The sequence below is a fragment of the Tympanuchus pallidicinctus genome, unplaced genomic scaffold (assembly GCF_026119805.1).
Source record: "Tympanuchus pallidicinctus isolate F22 unplaced genomic scaffold, pur_lepc_1.0 scaffold33, whole genome shotgun sequence".
Taxonomy (NCBI): domain Eukaryota; kingdom Metazoa; phylum Chordata; class Aves; order Galliformes; family Phasianidae; genus Tympanuchus; species Tympanuchus pallidicinctus.
Window position 1 is genome coordinate 1992054 of NW_026294751.1, and position 17693 is coordinate 2009746.

Genomic DNA, 17693 nt, shown 5'->3' on the forward strand with positions numbered 1-17693 from the left:
CATTCCTTTTGCTTAAAGCTGGCTACAGCTTTATAACTCGTCACTTTGTTTCTGTCTCCCTCAATCCTGTTTCTCTCCTTTTCTAGTTTTGGGTTTTCTGTGGACTGAAGTGTGCTGAAGTGCTTCATGACAGCTCGTAGGTCAAAGTCTGGTCTTTATGGTGCTGAGTTTCAGCAGGTGTAATGCCGCAGGTCAGGTGGGTGCTCCCTCAGCAAGCACCCAGCACAGCACCCGACATCTGCCTCTAACGCCGCAGCTGCACCTCACCTGAGCTGGTGGGAGGAAGTAGAAAAAAAGCCAGGGCTGCAGTCATTCCGAATCATGTCTTTTAGTGGTTTTAACCTCAGAAGAGCAGCAGGCAAGAACAAGCTGGAAAGCCATCTGAAGAACCAGCAGCTCCACGCGTTTCTGCGGGGTGTGCCGACGTGTGCTCACCCAGGGCTTGGCTCCGGGGCTCAGTGGGCCTCCTGCACCACGCACAGCCCAGCATCAGATCACAAAATCGAGAGTAAACAACGGCCCTTGCAGCAGAGCAGGAAGCAGGAACAAATTTCCCTTACGAACTCACTTGTCAGGGCACATCTGCCTTTATTGCAACACGATTTGCATAAAAGCCAGGTGTTTGCAGAAGAGGACCTGTCTCTACACCCAGCGTGGTTATTCTGCGAGGAGGCACTCGGCGGGGGGGGGGGGGGAGGGGAGCTGGAAAGAGACCAAAGGGAACCGAAGGGGCCGGGGGAGGCGGTTGGGGCAGGGGGCGCAGCAGGCCGCAGCGGGCCCCACGCGAGCCCCACGCGAGGCCGCGGGCCGGGCTGTGCGTTAGGCCGCACGTTAGGCCGCAGCAGGCGGCAGCAGGAGGCAGCAGGACCCACGCGAGGCCGCGGGCCGGGTTGTGCGTTAGGCCGCGCGTTAGGCCGCAGCAGGCCGCGCCGCCTCCCCGCCCCGCTCCGCCTCAGGGCCGCGGCCGGGCGTGGCACGGGGCGGATCGGGAAGCGGCCGCCGCTCCGCCCTCCCCCTCTCTGCCCTTCCGCGTTGGCGCAGCGCTGCCCCGGTATAAAGCGGGGCCGCCGCCCGGCCCGCTCCGGCCCCATGGAGATGCTGCGGTGGCTGCGCGGTGGGAGGCCGGTAAGGGTTGGGCTGGATTCGGGGCGGGGGTCCTGCGGAGGGTGGGGGGCTCTAGGAAGGGCTGAAGGCCGGGGTTGGGGAAGGAGAGAGAGGCCCTACGGGCTGTGCCGCATCGCCCCTAACGCCGTCGTTTCGGCCCGCAGGTCTGGAGTGCGAGTGAAGGCCAAGAGACAGCTGAGGGTAGCCATGAGTGCGGGCAGCTTGTCCTCCCTGCTGGGCTGCCCCGGCTGGCGTGAGGCGTTCCCAGTGTTCAGACAGCAGTTCAGTCGGCTGGAGGAGAGGATGAGCTCCAGAGATCCATGTGAGAGTGGTTACCTCAGCCTGGGCCGGGCTCTGAGCTGTGAGGAGGGGGTTGGGCCTGCTGTGCTGGGCATGGAGCCCGTGGGGAGCCCCGCACAGGAGCCCCCCGACAGCCTTGAGATGCAGCTGAAGGTGGACTTCTTCCGCAAGCTGGGCTACTCCTCCGAGGAGATCTACGTTGTACTCCAGAAGCTTGGTCTGAATGCTGATACCAACACTGTCCTCGGGGAGCTGGTGAAGCATGGCCCGGCTGAGCGAGAGCCCACAGAAACCCCTCAGGAGACCAAGGAAGCTCCTTTGGTCCCTCGAGGAGGAGCTGCCAACAAGACTCCTGCACCTGTGCCACCTCTGGAGGAGAAGGAGAGTGATAACCTGAAGCCCATTGTTATTGATGGAAGCAACGTGGCAATGAGGTGTGTCTGGGGCTCGAGAGTAGGCCCTTCTGGGGTAGTTTGTACTTAATGTGACCCTTAAGTGCTCCTGTGAGGTGGTGATTTTCTCTACTTCTGTAGCTGTGAGGCGTGCCATGATCTAACAGCCTGGGGTCTGAAAAACTCGGGGTTTTTCACAAAACTGGATGTTCTGGTGGTGGCTGGTAATATTTTCCAATGTACATCACCAGTGTGTGTAGCTATTTCTTGAGGGTGATGGCCCAGATGGCTCCTTCTACTTGTGGTCTCTACCAGCTCTTACTGTGGTCAGTACCTATTCTGCCGGTAGCGGATGTGTTTCATGGGGAAACAAAGTTTCCTTCCCTCCTGTAGCTGCTGAGGAGGATAACTGAAGATACATTGTCCTCTTACCTAATAGTTTTATATAAGCTTCTGTAGCACTGAGTTGCTCAATACCTAATTATGGGGTTAATTAGAAAAGGCTTTAATATGATTCTGTCTCTGGCGTTGGAGGCCAATCTCCAGACTGGGAGTCAGGTATTTTCGTGCATTGTGGAAGATGCTCAAGTTTGGCATGGGCCACTCTGCTAAAGAGTGGCCAATTCTGGCGCTTCTGACAGCTGTGATAGCAAGGCAGGGCTGCAGCCCATCTTCAGCATGTTGGATGTTCTGGTGTTGGTCGAGCAGTTTCTATCAGACAATGTAGGAAGGCCACTGGAGTTGTCTGACAGTAATTTGGGCTTACAGGAATCCTAATAGTCATGGGGCACAAGTATCCTTGCACTGGGCACTTTTCAGTTCAGTGATTCTCCTTCCACCTTTGTTTTTGGTCCCCTTATGATGGGAGTTGCTTGCCACCACCCCAGCTCTAGATGTTGAATTTTCCTCAGCTGCACACAAATGGGTGCCATTAGCTTAACACACCAGATTTTGAAGTTGGGCTCCGTGGTTAAGAAGCACTTCTTCACTGTTTTAGTTTAATAGGTCTTGTAATGCATGTTCGTGTACACGTGCTTGCTTATTAAAAGAAATGAGTGCACATAGCTGTTGTGTATGTCATTGTAGACTTCTTCCTAAGGTGAAAGTGCCGAATGCAGGCTTGTTTGCAGGTGTGGTTTTCACTGAGCCATGGCTGGCAGTTCTAAGAATAGAAATGAGAAAAGGTGGGGTACGATCTGCTGTGTGCCCAGCAGACAGAGCCTCCAAGTCCCCATGCAAACATGATGCTCCCTGGCCCCACTCTGTTGTCAACAGAATAAAATATTTAACTTTGGAGTCTTCAGGAGAGTCCTGTGCTCAGCAGCTGTGCTGTTACCTGAGATGTGGAGCTGATCCGTGTGATTCTTGTGGTGAAGTTTACCTTAGTTAAGTTAAGCTTAAACAACAGCATTGGTTGCATTGATTGAATGAGGAACCTCTTACCCATGAGAGTTACCCCATAAAGTGCAGCAGATTACAGCAGATGTGACTCAGGCAGACCAGGCAGTAATAACAGTGGCAACAGGACAGAGTTTGACATGAGAAACGCGGTCTGGCTTTTCTTTTTTTTTAAGCAACTTGCTAGAAGGGGAATTCCATTCTGAAACTTCCTGTATTGATGGTGTGTGATGTTCCCTGCTGATTCATTTGCAGTGTGTACAGCGGCCTCCCTGAACAGCTCTTGACAAACATATGCAAATCATAGTGGAAATTAGCTTTTACTTCCTTCTAAGGGAATTTTTTCTTGGCTGCTGCCAAATCAGATCAGCCTGGCTGTAGGCTCTAGGGTGGTAGCAGGGGCTCATAAATGAGAAATAAGCAGAGGATGTTAACCTGTGTCTGTCTATAGCGAAAGCAGTCTGATACTGGCAGAGTTCTAGCTAATCTTTCCTGTGATTGTTAATGCTAACCTTTCTGTAACTTGGGATTCTTAATGGAGATAAGTGTCTCTTTAGGTGTGTGTTCTCTTATTAAATGCATAGTTCTTCTGGAATAGTTCATCTGGAACAACTCTTCAGTTCTCTTAATAGCTTCCGAGAAAGGTGGCTTGCTGGAACCAGAGCATGCAGGCTTGGCTGGGTTTGACTTTTCAAGTCCTTTAGAAAACAGAAACTGTTGGATTTGTTTGCTGTAGAGGTGGGTGAGGGGAAAAAACACTAACCTTATTCAGCTAGGAAGTGGCTTTTTACATATGCAAAACAAATCTGGGTTATATTTAAGAAGCCTGGTGGACTTGCTTTGATATAGTACAGCACAATGTGATGACAGTTGGAGAATAATGCTAGATTCATAATTGCTTTACAAAGAAGCAGTACTTATTCCTAGACCTGGGAAATCTTGAATGTTTTTAATCCATTAATAAGATAATAGGTTTATTTCTATCCGAATGCATACAGCTTTTAATTTTCCTTCCTTTTAATGCTTTTTTTCATGATGGCCTAAGAAGTTTGGTGTTTCAGAAAGGGGGGAGAAGCTTAAATGTGTCAGCAAATTAGTACAGGGTTAAACACATAAGCTTGTGACTTTGAGGACTGGGCATGAGCTCAGCAACACTGCTGTGTTGTGTGAGGTGTTGGGGCATCTGCTCACCTTCCCTGTCTTCTTTCCTTTCCTCTCTGGCATTGTGTGAAGATGCTTCAGCCATTTCATGTGACCTGTGCTTCAGCTTTGCTTGCCCAGGTTTGATTTTTGTACCATCTCCCTTGTGCTCTTTAGGGATGTGTTCACCCACTGCCTCTCAAGTCTCCACATCTGGGGGCATCTTCCCTGATTACAGAACCCTGCTGTGAGCCTGTGTACAACCTGCTAGGCTCCATGTGCTACAGGAGGCTGTCTTGTACCTCACAGTGCTTATATTCATCTTTTTCTGCCTCACCTGTGAGGCCCTGTGTGCATTCAGACAACATGTAGCTGTGGTGTTTGCTTTGTGTTCTGTGTAATGCGCTGGGCTGTAAGTGTCTTGGAGTTGGTGTCCCTCTGTGATAGACAGGATGTGTTTGATTAAGCTTGTGTGCAGCTTTCAGCACTGACCCAGCTGTGCCCTGGAGCTGTGGGCCTGTTTCTAAGGTGCCTTTGGCTACAGAGCTCAATACAAATATCCAGAGGCACAGCTACACAGCTGTGTCCTGTGCAAGTCCACACAAGACACTTTGCTTACAGAAGTAAAGATTAACAAACATTTCTCACAAATGCCCCTAATTTGCTGTTCAATCTTGTGGCTTGACACCACTTATCTTCAACATAATAAAACATGTCTTGGTGTCACTACAAAATGCAGGCTTAGATCCCCAGAATGACAAATCAGGCTGCAACAGAGAGTCATTGAAAGTCTGCCAGAGCCATTATCAACAGCAAAGCTGATAACACTGTAAATAGTGGCACTGATAGAACACAACTGGTAGTTTCCTCATAGAGGTTCTGCAAACTTACTGATATGGAGTAATGAATAATGAAGCAGCTTTTAATATTGTAGGTGGTTTCTGACGCTGTTGCTAAACTTTGTGTCTTAGCTGCCAAGTGCTCTTGGGACATTGAGCACCGGTGAAGGGAAATGTTGATATTTCATGCAAATGTGCTATTTGCATGAAGCATCAGCAACTGAAGAGGCATCCTGCCTCAGTGCTGGTGTCACTGGGGTAAGAGTGCACAAAATGGTGTGTTTTCCCTTAGTTATCAAAGCAGCTTCGTAAGCAGATCCCTTTGTGGAAGTGCAGTTTGCCCTGGCTTGGCCGTTGGCACACGCTAGCAGAAAAGGACAAAGGAAGTTCAAGATCACGTTGTACTCAGGGCTAAAAATAAAGAGCTGAAGCAAAAGGCCCTGCTTCAAAGGAGCAGTTACAGCTGCTTTGTTCTTCCCACTGAAAACTTGGCTGTTTGTTGGTGTACTGAGGTGCTAAAAGCAATGGTAAAACCTGGTGCTCTTCCTTGAGATCGGCATGTAATACTGATTCTTACTGCTCCAACGCTGAAGGTTGTTTTAATTGCTGAATCTGTTTGCTTAATCTGTTGCCTCACTGATCTGTACATCACCTGAATATTGAAATCCTTTATTTTCTTCTTCACTGCAGCCATGGAAATAAAGAGGTGTTCTCCTGCAGAGGAATCCTTCTGGCTGTGCAGTGGTTTTGGGACAGGGGACACAAGGATATTACAGTGTTTGTGCCATCTTGGAGGAAGGAACAGCCACGACCAGATGTACTTATAACAGGTGTGGAAATATGAAAGCCAAGAGCAGCTTTTCAGGCTTATTGCTTTGTCGCTTAATGAGCTTGCAAAGTTCTGGGTAGTTAGTAATTAACTTATGAATGGAAGATCTGAGCAGTAGGAGATCCAATAAGCTGTGCTGACCAGTGAGATTTAAAGTCATTAAATTCTCCCTTAAGCAAGTTCTTGCCTGGATCAGTTGGAATAAATCAGAGAACAAAGAATGTAATACTGCTCTGCTTAACTTGTCCTTCATGATTTGAATTCTCCTTTCAGGGAAACACCTTTATGCTATATTTGACTAACATGTTTGACACTAGAAAGTACAGAGTTGCGATGCACTAGAAGTAAAACCTCAATAGGAGTACAGTCAGGTTTCTTCAAATAGAAGGAAGTTTGCTCTCAGCTTATGCGGAGCTGAGATTTCCAAGTAAACCTACTCAAAAGTAACGTGTGCACACAGTGTTACTATAAAATATGCCAGTCTTAAATGCAAATCAGTACCTTGTAAGCAGGATTTGGATGGGACTCCCTGTGTTTCAACAGCCTCATGTTCCTAAGTGTTCCCAGGTGGGAATCCACCTCTGATAGACTCAAAAGATAGTATGAAAAAAGAGGGGAGGGTTGCAAAGAAACGAGTTGGCGTGCATTTTGTTCTTTACAGTGTTACCTTATGGGTGGGAAGACCTTCTGGGCTGTGCACATTTGTGATGTGGTGACAGTTGTGTTTGTTGTAGATCAGTACATTCTCCGTGACCTGGAAAAGAAGAAGATTTTGGTCTTCACTCCTTCCAGACGGGTTGGGGGCAAACGTGTTGTCTGCTACGATGATCGATTCATTGTGAAACTGGCACACGAGTCTGATGGCATCGTGGTTTCTAATGATACTTATCGGGACCTGCAGAATGAACGTCCTGAGTGGAAGAAATTCATTGAGGAGCGTCTGCTGATGTATTCCTTTGTTAATGACAAGTATGTTCCCACAGCGAGGGTAACGAGGCGTGAAAAAGGGAAAAGGGTGGTAGAGAATGGGAGAAAACAATCCCATAGATACTTCTGTAGAAGGAAGAGAGACAGGAAGAACTCCTCCCTGGCTGTATAAGGTATGAAGAACTGGAGACAATAGCTGCACGTGGTTTGCAGGTAGGAGCTCTGCTCTGGAGGAGTTCTTGGGAAAGCTCTAGTGCTTGATTTCCTCCCAACGCTGTCATTAGCAGACCCAGCCCCAAGTGCTGCTTTTAGTCAGCAGCACAGCACAAAACCTCTTCTGTGCCTGAAGAGAAGCACTTCTTGCCAGTCTGTACCAGGTGATAAGCAGTGAAATGGGAAAGTTTTTTAGGGCTCATAACTTTTAATGCTTGGTGAAATGGGAGACTTCTATAAGAAGTGAAACCCTGACCCCAGAAAGTGAGCTGTTCCTGATTAAGATATCTATTTTTTTTTTTTTTTTTAAATTATTTTTAGGTTTATGCCTCCAGATGATCCATTGGGGCGGCATGGCCCCAGCCTGGATAACTTTCTGAGAAAGAAACCTGTGGTGCCAGAACACAAGAAGCAGCAGTGCCCTTATGGTAAGATTTGCCTTCTGAACCTCAAAGCTTCAGTCCCTGTACAAGTGTAACTTGTGCGTTTGGTAAAATTCAGCTGTCATTCCTTGCTATCGATGCTTTTTTTCCTTGCAGGGAAGAAATGTACTTATGGAATTAAGTGTAAATTCTACCACCCTGAAAGGATCAATCAACCCCAGCGCTCATTAGCTGATGAACTCCGTGCCAATGCAAGATTGTCTCCTACCAGAAGTACCAGTGCTGTCAAGGAGGAGAAAAAGGGCAAAAGAGGCTCCCAGGCAGAGCTCTTGTGCTCTGGGTCTACAGAGAGTGATAAAAGCTCTTTGCAGAAGATCTCTGCAGAGAGGAAAAGCTTGACACATAAAACAAAGCCCAATGATGTTCCGCTTCAGATCAAAGGCTGTGTGTCAGGCAGTGCTCCTGCTAACAGTGGGAGCCACAGGTCCTCTGAAAGGTACCAGCATCCTCATATGGACTCTCTGTCTTACATCTCTCAGGAGCATCTTGACTCAGGCATTGGGTCTCTGGAGAACCAAATGTCTGACATGTGGCCTTACAGATCTACCAGTCACTGTGATCACTCCCATGCCGAGCAGGTGACAGTCTGCTCCTGTGGTAGGCAGAGACCTGTCTACCCACACTCTCCCAGCTTAGAGCAAAACGGTCTGGTCTCTTACAAGCATGGTTCCCATAAATCTTCTGCCTCTGGTGCTAGCTTCTTGCAGTACAACCCTGAGATACCTCACTCAGGGCCACCTCACTCTTTCTCAGGCTATGGGGTACCTGTCCATCCAGCTAATGCTGGGCAGTACAGTCTCCCCAGTGAGTACAATGCCCCTTCTCTTCCTTCACTTCATTCTCGTGAGTACTGGTCTGAGCCCTACCAGATGCCTCCTCCCCAGGTGAGATCTACCAGCGTGCGAGATCCTCACTCAGTGCAGAGAGCCCCAGGGCCAACGTATGGTGATTCCTGCCAGTGGAGTGTCTCTGATCAGTTTGCAGAGGAGAGGGCCAATGTTCATGTCAAGCTGTGTGGCATATTCCATCCCCATTTAGTTGATGCTGTGATGAGCCGTTTCCCTCAGCTTTTGGATCCCCAAAAGCTTGCCGCAGAGATATTAACCTACAAATCCCAGAACCCAGGTATATGAAGCAGATGCCAAGGGTAGCCAGCATGCTAAGCTTGTGGGCAGTGTTTGCACTCTGTAGCTGCCATTCGAGGGCTCCTCTTTGTTCCCTGCAAGTCCCAGCTGGAGGCTGGATACCAGATGTGGCATGTTCACAGCGATTTCTGGTCTGGTCATGACTGTGTCCCTCTTAAAGATGTGAGAGTAGGTTATGGTCCCTGTCATCCTCAAAGGATGCTGAAGAGAATCTAGGTGCAGGACAGGAGAAAAGGCTGCTGTTTCAGAGCAGATCTTTCCTATGGGATTTACATGGTGAGTTAGGCACACCCTAAATTCCTGCAGTTCAAAACTGTGTATGGCCTCGTTCCTCCCGCTAGCTCAAGCTTTGTTTTGGCTTGGATTGTTAGCAGGCATACAGAGGGAGGATTCTGTGGGGCTTGTGAAACAAAAACATGTATGTGAAACATACGATCTCTAGTTGTGTGAGGCTCATTTCTGAGGACTGAAATGTGTTGTCGAGGCTGTTCCTAGCTCTTTGCTAAGTTATCAATCCAACGTGAAGTTAGGTTTAGCTGTCTTAGATTTGACTTTATTGGTGCACTTGTTTAGTGATACCCCTCCCACTTCAGCTCGCCTCCCTGAGCTGAGGCAGTTCTATGATATACACCACAAGTGCTCAGCAAGCTGCTCAGCTCCTAGAAGCACTGGGGGCTAGGAATAGAATTCATCCTGAGAAAGGAAGGAAGACCCGACGCTGCTCCGAAGCCGCAGTGAGCTGTGTTTGCTGGAGAAGGCAGTCAGTTGTCAGGATGTGGATGGCCGTGCTGTTGAGGCTTCTCTACAGATTGTCCTTGCCTGGTATCCTATCTTTGGCTATCTGTGTAACACTGACAAAGAGGATTTATGATACAGTGCCTTTTGTCTTCAGACAGCAATAGTTTTGAGCATTCAGTAAAACAGCTGCTGCCAATACTGTTCCTGAGGACTCCTTAATACTTTTCAAAGCTGTTGCTTCGTCTTCCTTCTCACTGATATTTTCCTGTCCCCTTCAGCTTTGTCAGACTGTAACAGCATCCAAAAATGTAGAATGAGACTTACTTGGTAAGGCTGTTCCCCTTTCGTTCCTTCTTCCTCTAAGAAGTTGTGTGGTTTTGTTTTTTTAATTGTAGATACTGTAATAGATTTTAAATATGCAAAAAAAAAAAACCGATTGCTGTAGTAATTGGTTCTGGTCCTGGAATTTCACTGTGTTACGGTGCAGGGATGTTTCCTGCACTGCAGGCCAGAAGCAGTTGATTTGTTGATGCACATTGTATCTGTGTTTTGTGTGTTGGGTTTTTTTTAAGTACGTCCATCTCGTGGTTAAACCAAGGCTGTCGAGTGGCAGATCATCAAGGGGAGAGTGGAATACAGTGGAAAGCTGAGGAATGGTTTTGTCTATTACCCACCTTCCCTCTGTCCAAGGAGTGACCTACCCAAACAGGCACCATGTGCCATAAAAACCACAGGGACACAGAAACCTGTATACCTGGTTAATGATGATACATTACAAATTAGTAATGTTTCATGTTAGTAAGCAAAATGCTTCTTAATTTTAAGTAACCTGATACTGCGCGTATTTGTAAATTACAGGAAAAAGAAAAGAAATGGTTTTTAATGTTATTGTCCAACAACTTGATGCTTGATGCTGTTGTTCATTAGTGCTATCCTTGACTCAGCCACTGTGTTACTTGGCGTGGTGTGTTTTGTTTTCCTGGCAGAGTGCTGATAGACTCCTGCAGTCGGAAGGCTAACGATTCCTGCTCCGAAGCTGACGTGTTACTGAACTTTGTGTATCATTATGCAGTGTGTAGGTTATGTACTGAGTGGAGGCAGCTGTGTGGAAGCTGTGGCGAAGTAAGAACCCGTGTTATATAAATAAATACTGCTGAGTTGAACTTTGGGCTCTGCTGGCTTTTTGGAAGAGGTTATCCTGCCTCCCTGGGGTTCCTCTGATGCTCTCAGACCTCTGCATGGAATCTAACAGCAGCAGCAGTGGCTGGATGTCGTTAATTGATCTAAGATGGTAGGTCTTAAACTGCTTTAGTAGGTAACACGTCCAGTTACTGAAGTGAACCCACTGTGCAGGGGATGCAGTGGTCGTTAAGGTGCCACGAGGCTGCAGTGCGATGGTGTGAGGGCATCTGACTTGTTGGTGTGACAGCTGTGCTGTGGTTGGGTGTCTCAGGTGATGGGGGTCACGCATTCCTGATCCTTCTGGGGGAACGTGTGGGTCGTGCAGCAGTTCTGTGGCAGAGTATGGAAACAAATGCACACGTTGTCCAGTTATACAGCACAGCTGAGCCAGGTGCAGCTGCCACGTCAAGCTTTGCTCTATAGCTTTGTTAGAGCTCAAAGGAAGTGCATAAGGGTATGAAGTGCCTGTTTCAGGTGCATCTGCTACCTGCTGTACTGTAGTGCAGCATATTATGTGACTTGGCATGGTTTTTTTTTTTTATTGCCTTTAATAAAGGTCATGCTCTTAATTTAATCCAAGGTTATTTTGAGTTCATAAAAAGGCAAGGAAAACAGTTGCTCCTGGTTTTTGAAGTGAAGCACTACGTGAAAGGTGACTTATCTGTTGCAGAGGACTCCTTTGGAGGCTGTTGTGTGAAGCCTAAGGAAGCTCATGGTGCACTGTGTGTGACCAGGACCTTGGTGATGGGTGAACCAAGTGATGTGTCAGCTCTGAACCTGGTGAGGACTTCTGTTTGTTGTAGTGGGACCTGCATCTGCTGCTGTAGTCGGAGATACTTGGCTGAGTGTGACTTAGGGCACACGGTGTGCCCAGCTCTGGGCTCTGCTGTTGCTGAGGGATTGCCAGCACATCCTGTGGCTCTCTGCTTCCTGGTGCTCTGCAGGGGAGGACCTGTCACGACTGCAGTGTCTGCATTATTTCTTGTCCATCTAAATAGGTTAAATCTTCTTGTCAGCTTGCTCGTAAATTAAATGCAGCCGAGGAGATCAGCTGCAGCACCCTGTGGGGAAGCTGTCTGTACTTTAATGGGGTGACAGTGCCAGGGAGAGGCCAGGGCAGGAAAATCTCCTTTGATGTGAAATAGAGGAGGCCGAGGGGCTGTGCTGTGGTGCTTAGAGGAGAGCTGTCTCTTTGTCTTCCCAGCAGTGCTAGAAATAGGTGCAGAGGTAGTTCAACATCATCAAGGCTTTGCTTCCTCTGTGCAATGAAAGGAAGGGGAAGAGCCCTCCTTTGGAAGTCAGTGCAGCAGGATATCTTTACTTGCCCTTTCTTCGGAGTACTGAAGAGGAGCACAGTGCTGTGGCAGAGGTTGGGGCAGAGCCTGCTGCATTGCCACCTTACCTCTGTGTGAAGTGCAGCCTGGTCCTGGAGGCTCTGCCTGCTGTGCCCCCAGCTCTCCTCGCTGAATTACCCTGTGAGCTGCCCGGCTCTCTTCTGCAGGAGGATTTCCAGGCTGTGGCTGGCTCAGCTCTAACATTTCTGTACATCTTTTGAGGCAGGAATCTGACCTCAGCCTCCAGCCAGGGCCATGGGAAAGGGGCAGGTGCTCTTACCTGTGTGGGGCAGGCTGTGCTACGAGGAAGCATTTCCAGCATGAAGGGTAGAGGGAGAGAAAGCAAGGCAGGAAGCAAGCAGAGATGCCTCAGCTGGAAAGAAGCTGCTGCTGTGAGATGGGAGAGAAGTGAAGCTGTGGGTGCTGCCTGCAGGCTCCTGCCAGTGCTCACCCTCCGGCCATGCTGCTTTACAGTGCTCCTCTGGGCCTTGTGCTCCTCAAGGCCAGGGTTTGCAAGTGACATTTTTTCCTTTAGGGAGCTGCATCAGAATGGCAGAAATGCTTTCTCCACCCCAGCAGCTCCTCAAGCAAAGTTCCCTGAGAGCAGCATGGAGCTCTGCCCCATGGCAGCACGGAGGGGAGCAGCAGCCAGCGTCATCCCACAGGGAAGCTGCAGAGCAGGAACAAGAGGCTGCCCTGTGCTTCCTCTGGCTGCCTCCCCTGAAGGCCTGCATTGCACAAATATGTTTTGGAGTAAATGCAGTGTCTGCTGAAGCAATAGGTCAGGAGGATTTGCATGGTGTAGTGGCCCAGGGGAAAGGTTTCTGCAGCCTGGGAGCAGCTCTGGCTCAGCCTGGGGGGAAGAAGCAGAGGGTAGCTGTGCTGTAGAGCTTCACCCAGAGCTGGGCCAGGGGCACAGAGCAGGCAGTGGAGAGGCTGTGCTGCGCCCACACTTGCAGGTGTGCTGGCCTGGGGTGCTTAGCTTGGATGCTGCTTTTCTTCTTGCAGAAGTTGACCAGTTTGTGGCTGAGTTTTGCTGCAGCAGTCCTGGGAGTGAGTAGCTTACAGGGCCCCTGCTTCTGGCAATTCTATGAAGAGTGGGGCTGTCCCATTTCAAGCACGATGCAGGAGCCAGGTCAATGCAGGATGAGTCAGGCTGCTGCTATTTGCATTGCATCAGTTCCCTGAGGTGTGGGCACTGCATGGGCACGTTGGGAGGAGCGGTCCCTGCATGCAGTGCCCTGGGAAGCAGGGGCTGCAGTGGGGCACAGTGCAGGACTGGGTTGGTGGCAGCTGTTACACAGTGACACAGGGTTAATGGACAAGCAGCAGCAAACAAGTCTGCCTGGTGCTGGCATGGAACTATGCCTACAGAAGCTGTGGGGCTGGACGCCAGTTCTGGCTGTAGGACAGGGTCATACACACTTGGGCTGACCTTCAGCCACGTGCCAAGGCACAGTTCTGTGCTGATGCCAGGCACAAACTCCATATCGCAGCAAGCGGCAGCTGGAGAGGAGGCAGAAGAAACATGGAGTTTTCTCCTGCCCAGCTCAGATAGTTGCATTCCCCTTTAGCTGGCACCTGTTGGGAGCTGCTCAGAGCTGGGCACGCCTGGCTCCACCACTGCCAAGCTCAGAGGCAGCTGGTGGTGGCCCTGGTGCTGTACCTACAAGGAAGGGCTGAGCACGGGGCTGGAGCTGCAGTGAGAGCAGCTGAGGAGCAGCTGGTTTGCATAGGCTGCTCAGAAGGCAGGATTATCTGCAGGGCGGCAGGAAATGCTGCTGCCACACGCTCCTTTGAACAGCACGAGCCTATCTGCACATCCACAGTGAACGTTTCCGTAAGTGAATCACGGCTGCAGCACAAATTCACCTGGTGCTCAGCACAGTGCTGGCTGCTGCCACGTGTTGGGCTGCAGTGAGGGCCTGGGGCAGGGCTGGGCACCAGGAGCTGCAGGCATCATGCTGAATAAATGAGACCTGCAGGAAGCAGCCATCCTTTATTTCTTATCAGCAGAAGAGAGGCTGAGGGCGTGCAGCCCCCTCTGCTCTGGGGGAGGTGGGTTGGTGTTGGCTGCTCCATGCTCATACTGGAACAAATCCCACCTCCCATCCGGAGCTGTTCCCCATGCTGCGTCCCTCCACCAGGGGCCTGACAGAGTTGCAACACGTGTGGGAAGATGCTGATGGAGGGGATGTATTCATCCAAGAAGGAAGTAAATGGGGCAGTGCTTGGGTTTTGCAATCCCTCCGTTGCCACAGCTCCTCCAGCTCGTGAAAGGTGATGGTGGGAACTTTCAGTGACCACAATCCTTGTTCCGGGACACTCCCGAAGCGTTGCAACAGCTGAGGAGGATGCTGGCTGGGTCCCCAGGGAGCACTGCCATTGCTGTGGACACAGCAGTGACTTGCCCTGGGGCAGAGCAGGAGGCAGTGGGTGGCCTTGAGTGGCGCTTGGCTCCCGGGTTTCTGCACTGAGTGTGAGGACAACTTGTAGCACCGTGTTCCAGCACAGCACTGGCTGCAGTAAGAGCCACAGCCAGGACCCCGTCTCCAAGTGCACGGGGAGCTGGCTTACAGCGAGCTGCCTCCTGGCAGTTTTGTATTTTTGGGAAATGGCTGCAGTTCTGCTAAATGGGCTGGGCAAGGCAGGGCTGGGCAGGGCCCGGCTGGCACCAAATCTATCAGATGAGGCTGATGAGATGGGCACATACAGGGACATGGAAAAGTGAGGGGACTGCAGTGTCCCAGCTCTGGGTTGAGCAAGCCCCTGGTACCCAGCTCTCAGTGGCACTTACAGCTCCTGCCTGGCACAGAACCGCAGGCTTCCAGAAGCTGCCTGGGCATGGGATGAGCTGACAGTGTTGCTCCATGCAGCAGAGCCCTTTGGCAATGTGCAGGGGCTGGGAGCCCCTTCCCCAAACACCAGCTCCTTGTTCCCCTGCTGCAACCTCACGGCCCCAGCTCTACCTGCAGGATCCTGTCCTTCATTCTCATTCAGCATCTCGGCTTCTCCCAGCAGCTCAAGGCTGTCTCTGCTGTCCCTCTGCAGGAGCTGGAACAGGGTATGAGTGACTGTATTGGGGGGGAGGGGGAGCAAGGGGATCCTTGAGATCCTGAGGACCCTGCAGGGGTACCCACCCGTTGCCGCAGCTCTTGCTGCTCCCGCAGCAGCTCCAAGAACCGACTGCTCCACAGCAGTTTCTCAGCCCCCAGCTCGGTGCAGAGGAAGCGGACATCATCCTCCAGTGCCTCCAACCTCCCCACTGTGGCCTCGTTGGCATCACGCAGCCGCTGCAGCTCCAGCACTGCCCAGGCACCACAGCTCTGCTCCACCTGAGCTGGCACCAGGGTCTCACCTGCCCCTCAGCACCCACCTGTCTGCTCAGGCTCCAGCACAGCAGCAGCCGACCCGTCCTCCTCTTCCTCGCCCCCCTCACTGTCATGATCCACTCCCAGCAGCTGGAAGGCACCGTGGACTGAACCCCATTGTGTGGTGCCCATAGGGACCCTTCTGCCACCCAGCACCGCGTCACCATGAGTCCCCGCTGCTGGAAAGCCCCTGAGGGCACTGGGGGGTGTATGGTGGGGGGGGGGCTTTACCTCTTCAGCAAACTGGAAGGTGATGTCCCAGCAGCTTGTGTAGCACATCAGAAGGTACTGAGGGAGAGCACAGTGCAGTGGGACCCACTGAGGATGACAGGGTCTGAAGGGGGAGCAAAGACCCCACATCCTCAGGGCTCTTCACAACCTCCTGCCCAATGAACCCGGTTGCAATCCTACAACAATGCGAAGCCCACACATGCATGCAGTCCCATAGTGAGGGAGCCCCATAGCACCAACCCACAACAGCCTCCAGAGCCACTGCAGCCCCTGCAGAGCCGTCCTGGAAAGGGACAGGAGCTGCCAGCACCCAGAACGCAGGAGCTGCCTCCACCACGGCCTCCCTGGGCTGCGCTGCTTCCTCATGGGGATCCTGCAGACAGGGATTGGAATGGAGACGTGCTGCAGATCCCAGGACAGGCAGTGGCTGCAGGATGCTCCCAGCCCTGCCAACAGGAGGGCGAGCAGCCCTCCTCCCCCATTGCTGTGCCCACTTACCTGGCAGTGCAGCCCAGCTCAACTCGGGCAGGAGGTGCAGGGAGAGCTGCTGGGCAAGGCTGTGGAGGCTGCTGCTCCTCCTGCCTGCTGCTATGCCTTCAGCCCGTTGCTCAGGATTGCTAAATGCCTGCCTAATCCTCTTGCTGATGAGGCTGTGCCAGGGATTAGGGGTACTTCTGCTCTACCTTCAGTCACCATAAGGACAGTGGCTGCTGGGCCACCACCGCTCTTTGCTCGGGATTCATCTTCTGCAAGCAAAGGACTTTATTGTAACTGTATTTGGCTTTCATTGGCATTGAAGTAAAGCCTGGGCAGCCAGGTTCAAGGTCAGCTGTCCCGGCCTGGGGAGCTTTACACCCTCCAGCTGTGCAGGAAGAGAAATAAAGGTCTCAAGAAATAGAGGGGAAAGTTCAGGCGATGCCAGCCTGGCCCAGGCTCTGCCACACACCCCTGGTGCAGGTGGCAGTGCTGCTGTGCTCAAACTGAGCAGACTCAAACTCCCATTACAACAGCACCTCGAGGGAGCTGATGCTGCAGCGCTATCACTGCCGACAGCTTTTGCTCTGGGACGCGCAGTTCTGCTCCCTCTGCTGGAGCAGACCCCAGTGGACACCGTGGTTTCTCAGTCTGAAAGCTGCAGCAGGACGGGACGGGGCTCCTTGAACACCGTGATGGGCAGCCATCTCCTCAATCAGAACCGACTGAGTCTGTTTGTCCCTTTCCCTCAGGGACAAGCACTGCTGGGGAAGGTTGCAGCACCCCCAGTCCATATTGCAGGGACGCAGACCCGACGGACGCTTTGCCATAAAATCTCCGGCACGTGAGGCTCTCTGTGTGACATGAAGCCCTTTTGCTGTTTCTCTGCAGGGGAGACTTTCCAGCCCAAAAGGTCCAACGCTGTCCCTGAGGTCAGAGGTGCAGCACGGACCCCTCGAGGTCAGGCCTTTATAAACCTTGCTTTGGAACGGCAGCACCAGGGAAAAAGAGCCCCAGAGAAAAGCAGCTTTTGTACCAAGGTCAAGTAGTCAGAAACCATCAGCTAAGTCGTCTTTTTTTTCCACAGCTATAGCAAAGCAGGCCCTGTTAGGACTGTATGCTATTTCCTACATCTTCTATTCCTCTCTCTTTTACCTCTTAAGAGGAATAAATTTAAACACAAAAAAGTAGGGCAGCTTTACTGCTCTCCCATTAAGCCACTCTGTCCTAGCAGCTCCCTGTGGCCGAGCAGCAGCACCAGCACACACTGCTGTGGGCTAAGGCAGGAGCCACCAGGAGCAAACACAGAGCTGCCTCCATTCCCTAACGAGAAAACAAGGGGGAACTGTGCTCCTGTGTTCACCTTCACCTGCAGGTCCTGCATGGCAGGGTTGCATAGGGGAGATGGTGGCTGCTGCTGCCACAAGGAGCTGCAATGCAGGACCCCAGGAAAGGAGAAGTGCAGCAGAGCAGAATTCAGGCTCCGCTGTAACAAGTGCACATAGAAGTACATGGAAGGCTGTAAGGCAAGTGCTACAACTTTTTACACAGCACTCTCTCTCCCTCCGAACTGATTAAGCAAGCAAAAGCATCCCAGCACAGGAAACTGGCAATACCCCACCTTGGGAAAGGC

General features: G+C 51.2%; 1 protein-coding gene across 1 annotated transcript; it reads left to right on the forward strand.

Annotated features, from left to right (window-relative positions):
- Positions 1-1004: 1004 nt before the first annotated feature.
- Positions 1005-10631, forward strand: ZC3H12A (zinc finger CCCH-type containing 12A). Its single transcript, XM_052698786.1, has 6 exons — positions 1005-1125; positions 1269-1838; positions 5864-6003; positions 6737-6971; positions 7464-7570; positions 7682-10631. The coding sequence occupies exons 2-6, from the start codon at positions 1312-1314 to the stop codon at positions 8716-8718; spliced, it is 2046 nt and encodes a 681-aa protein (XP_052554746.1). The 5' UTR covers positions 1005-1125; positions 1269-1311; the 3' UTR covers positions 8719-10631.
- Positions 10632-17693: the final 7062 nt, after the last annotated feature.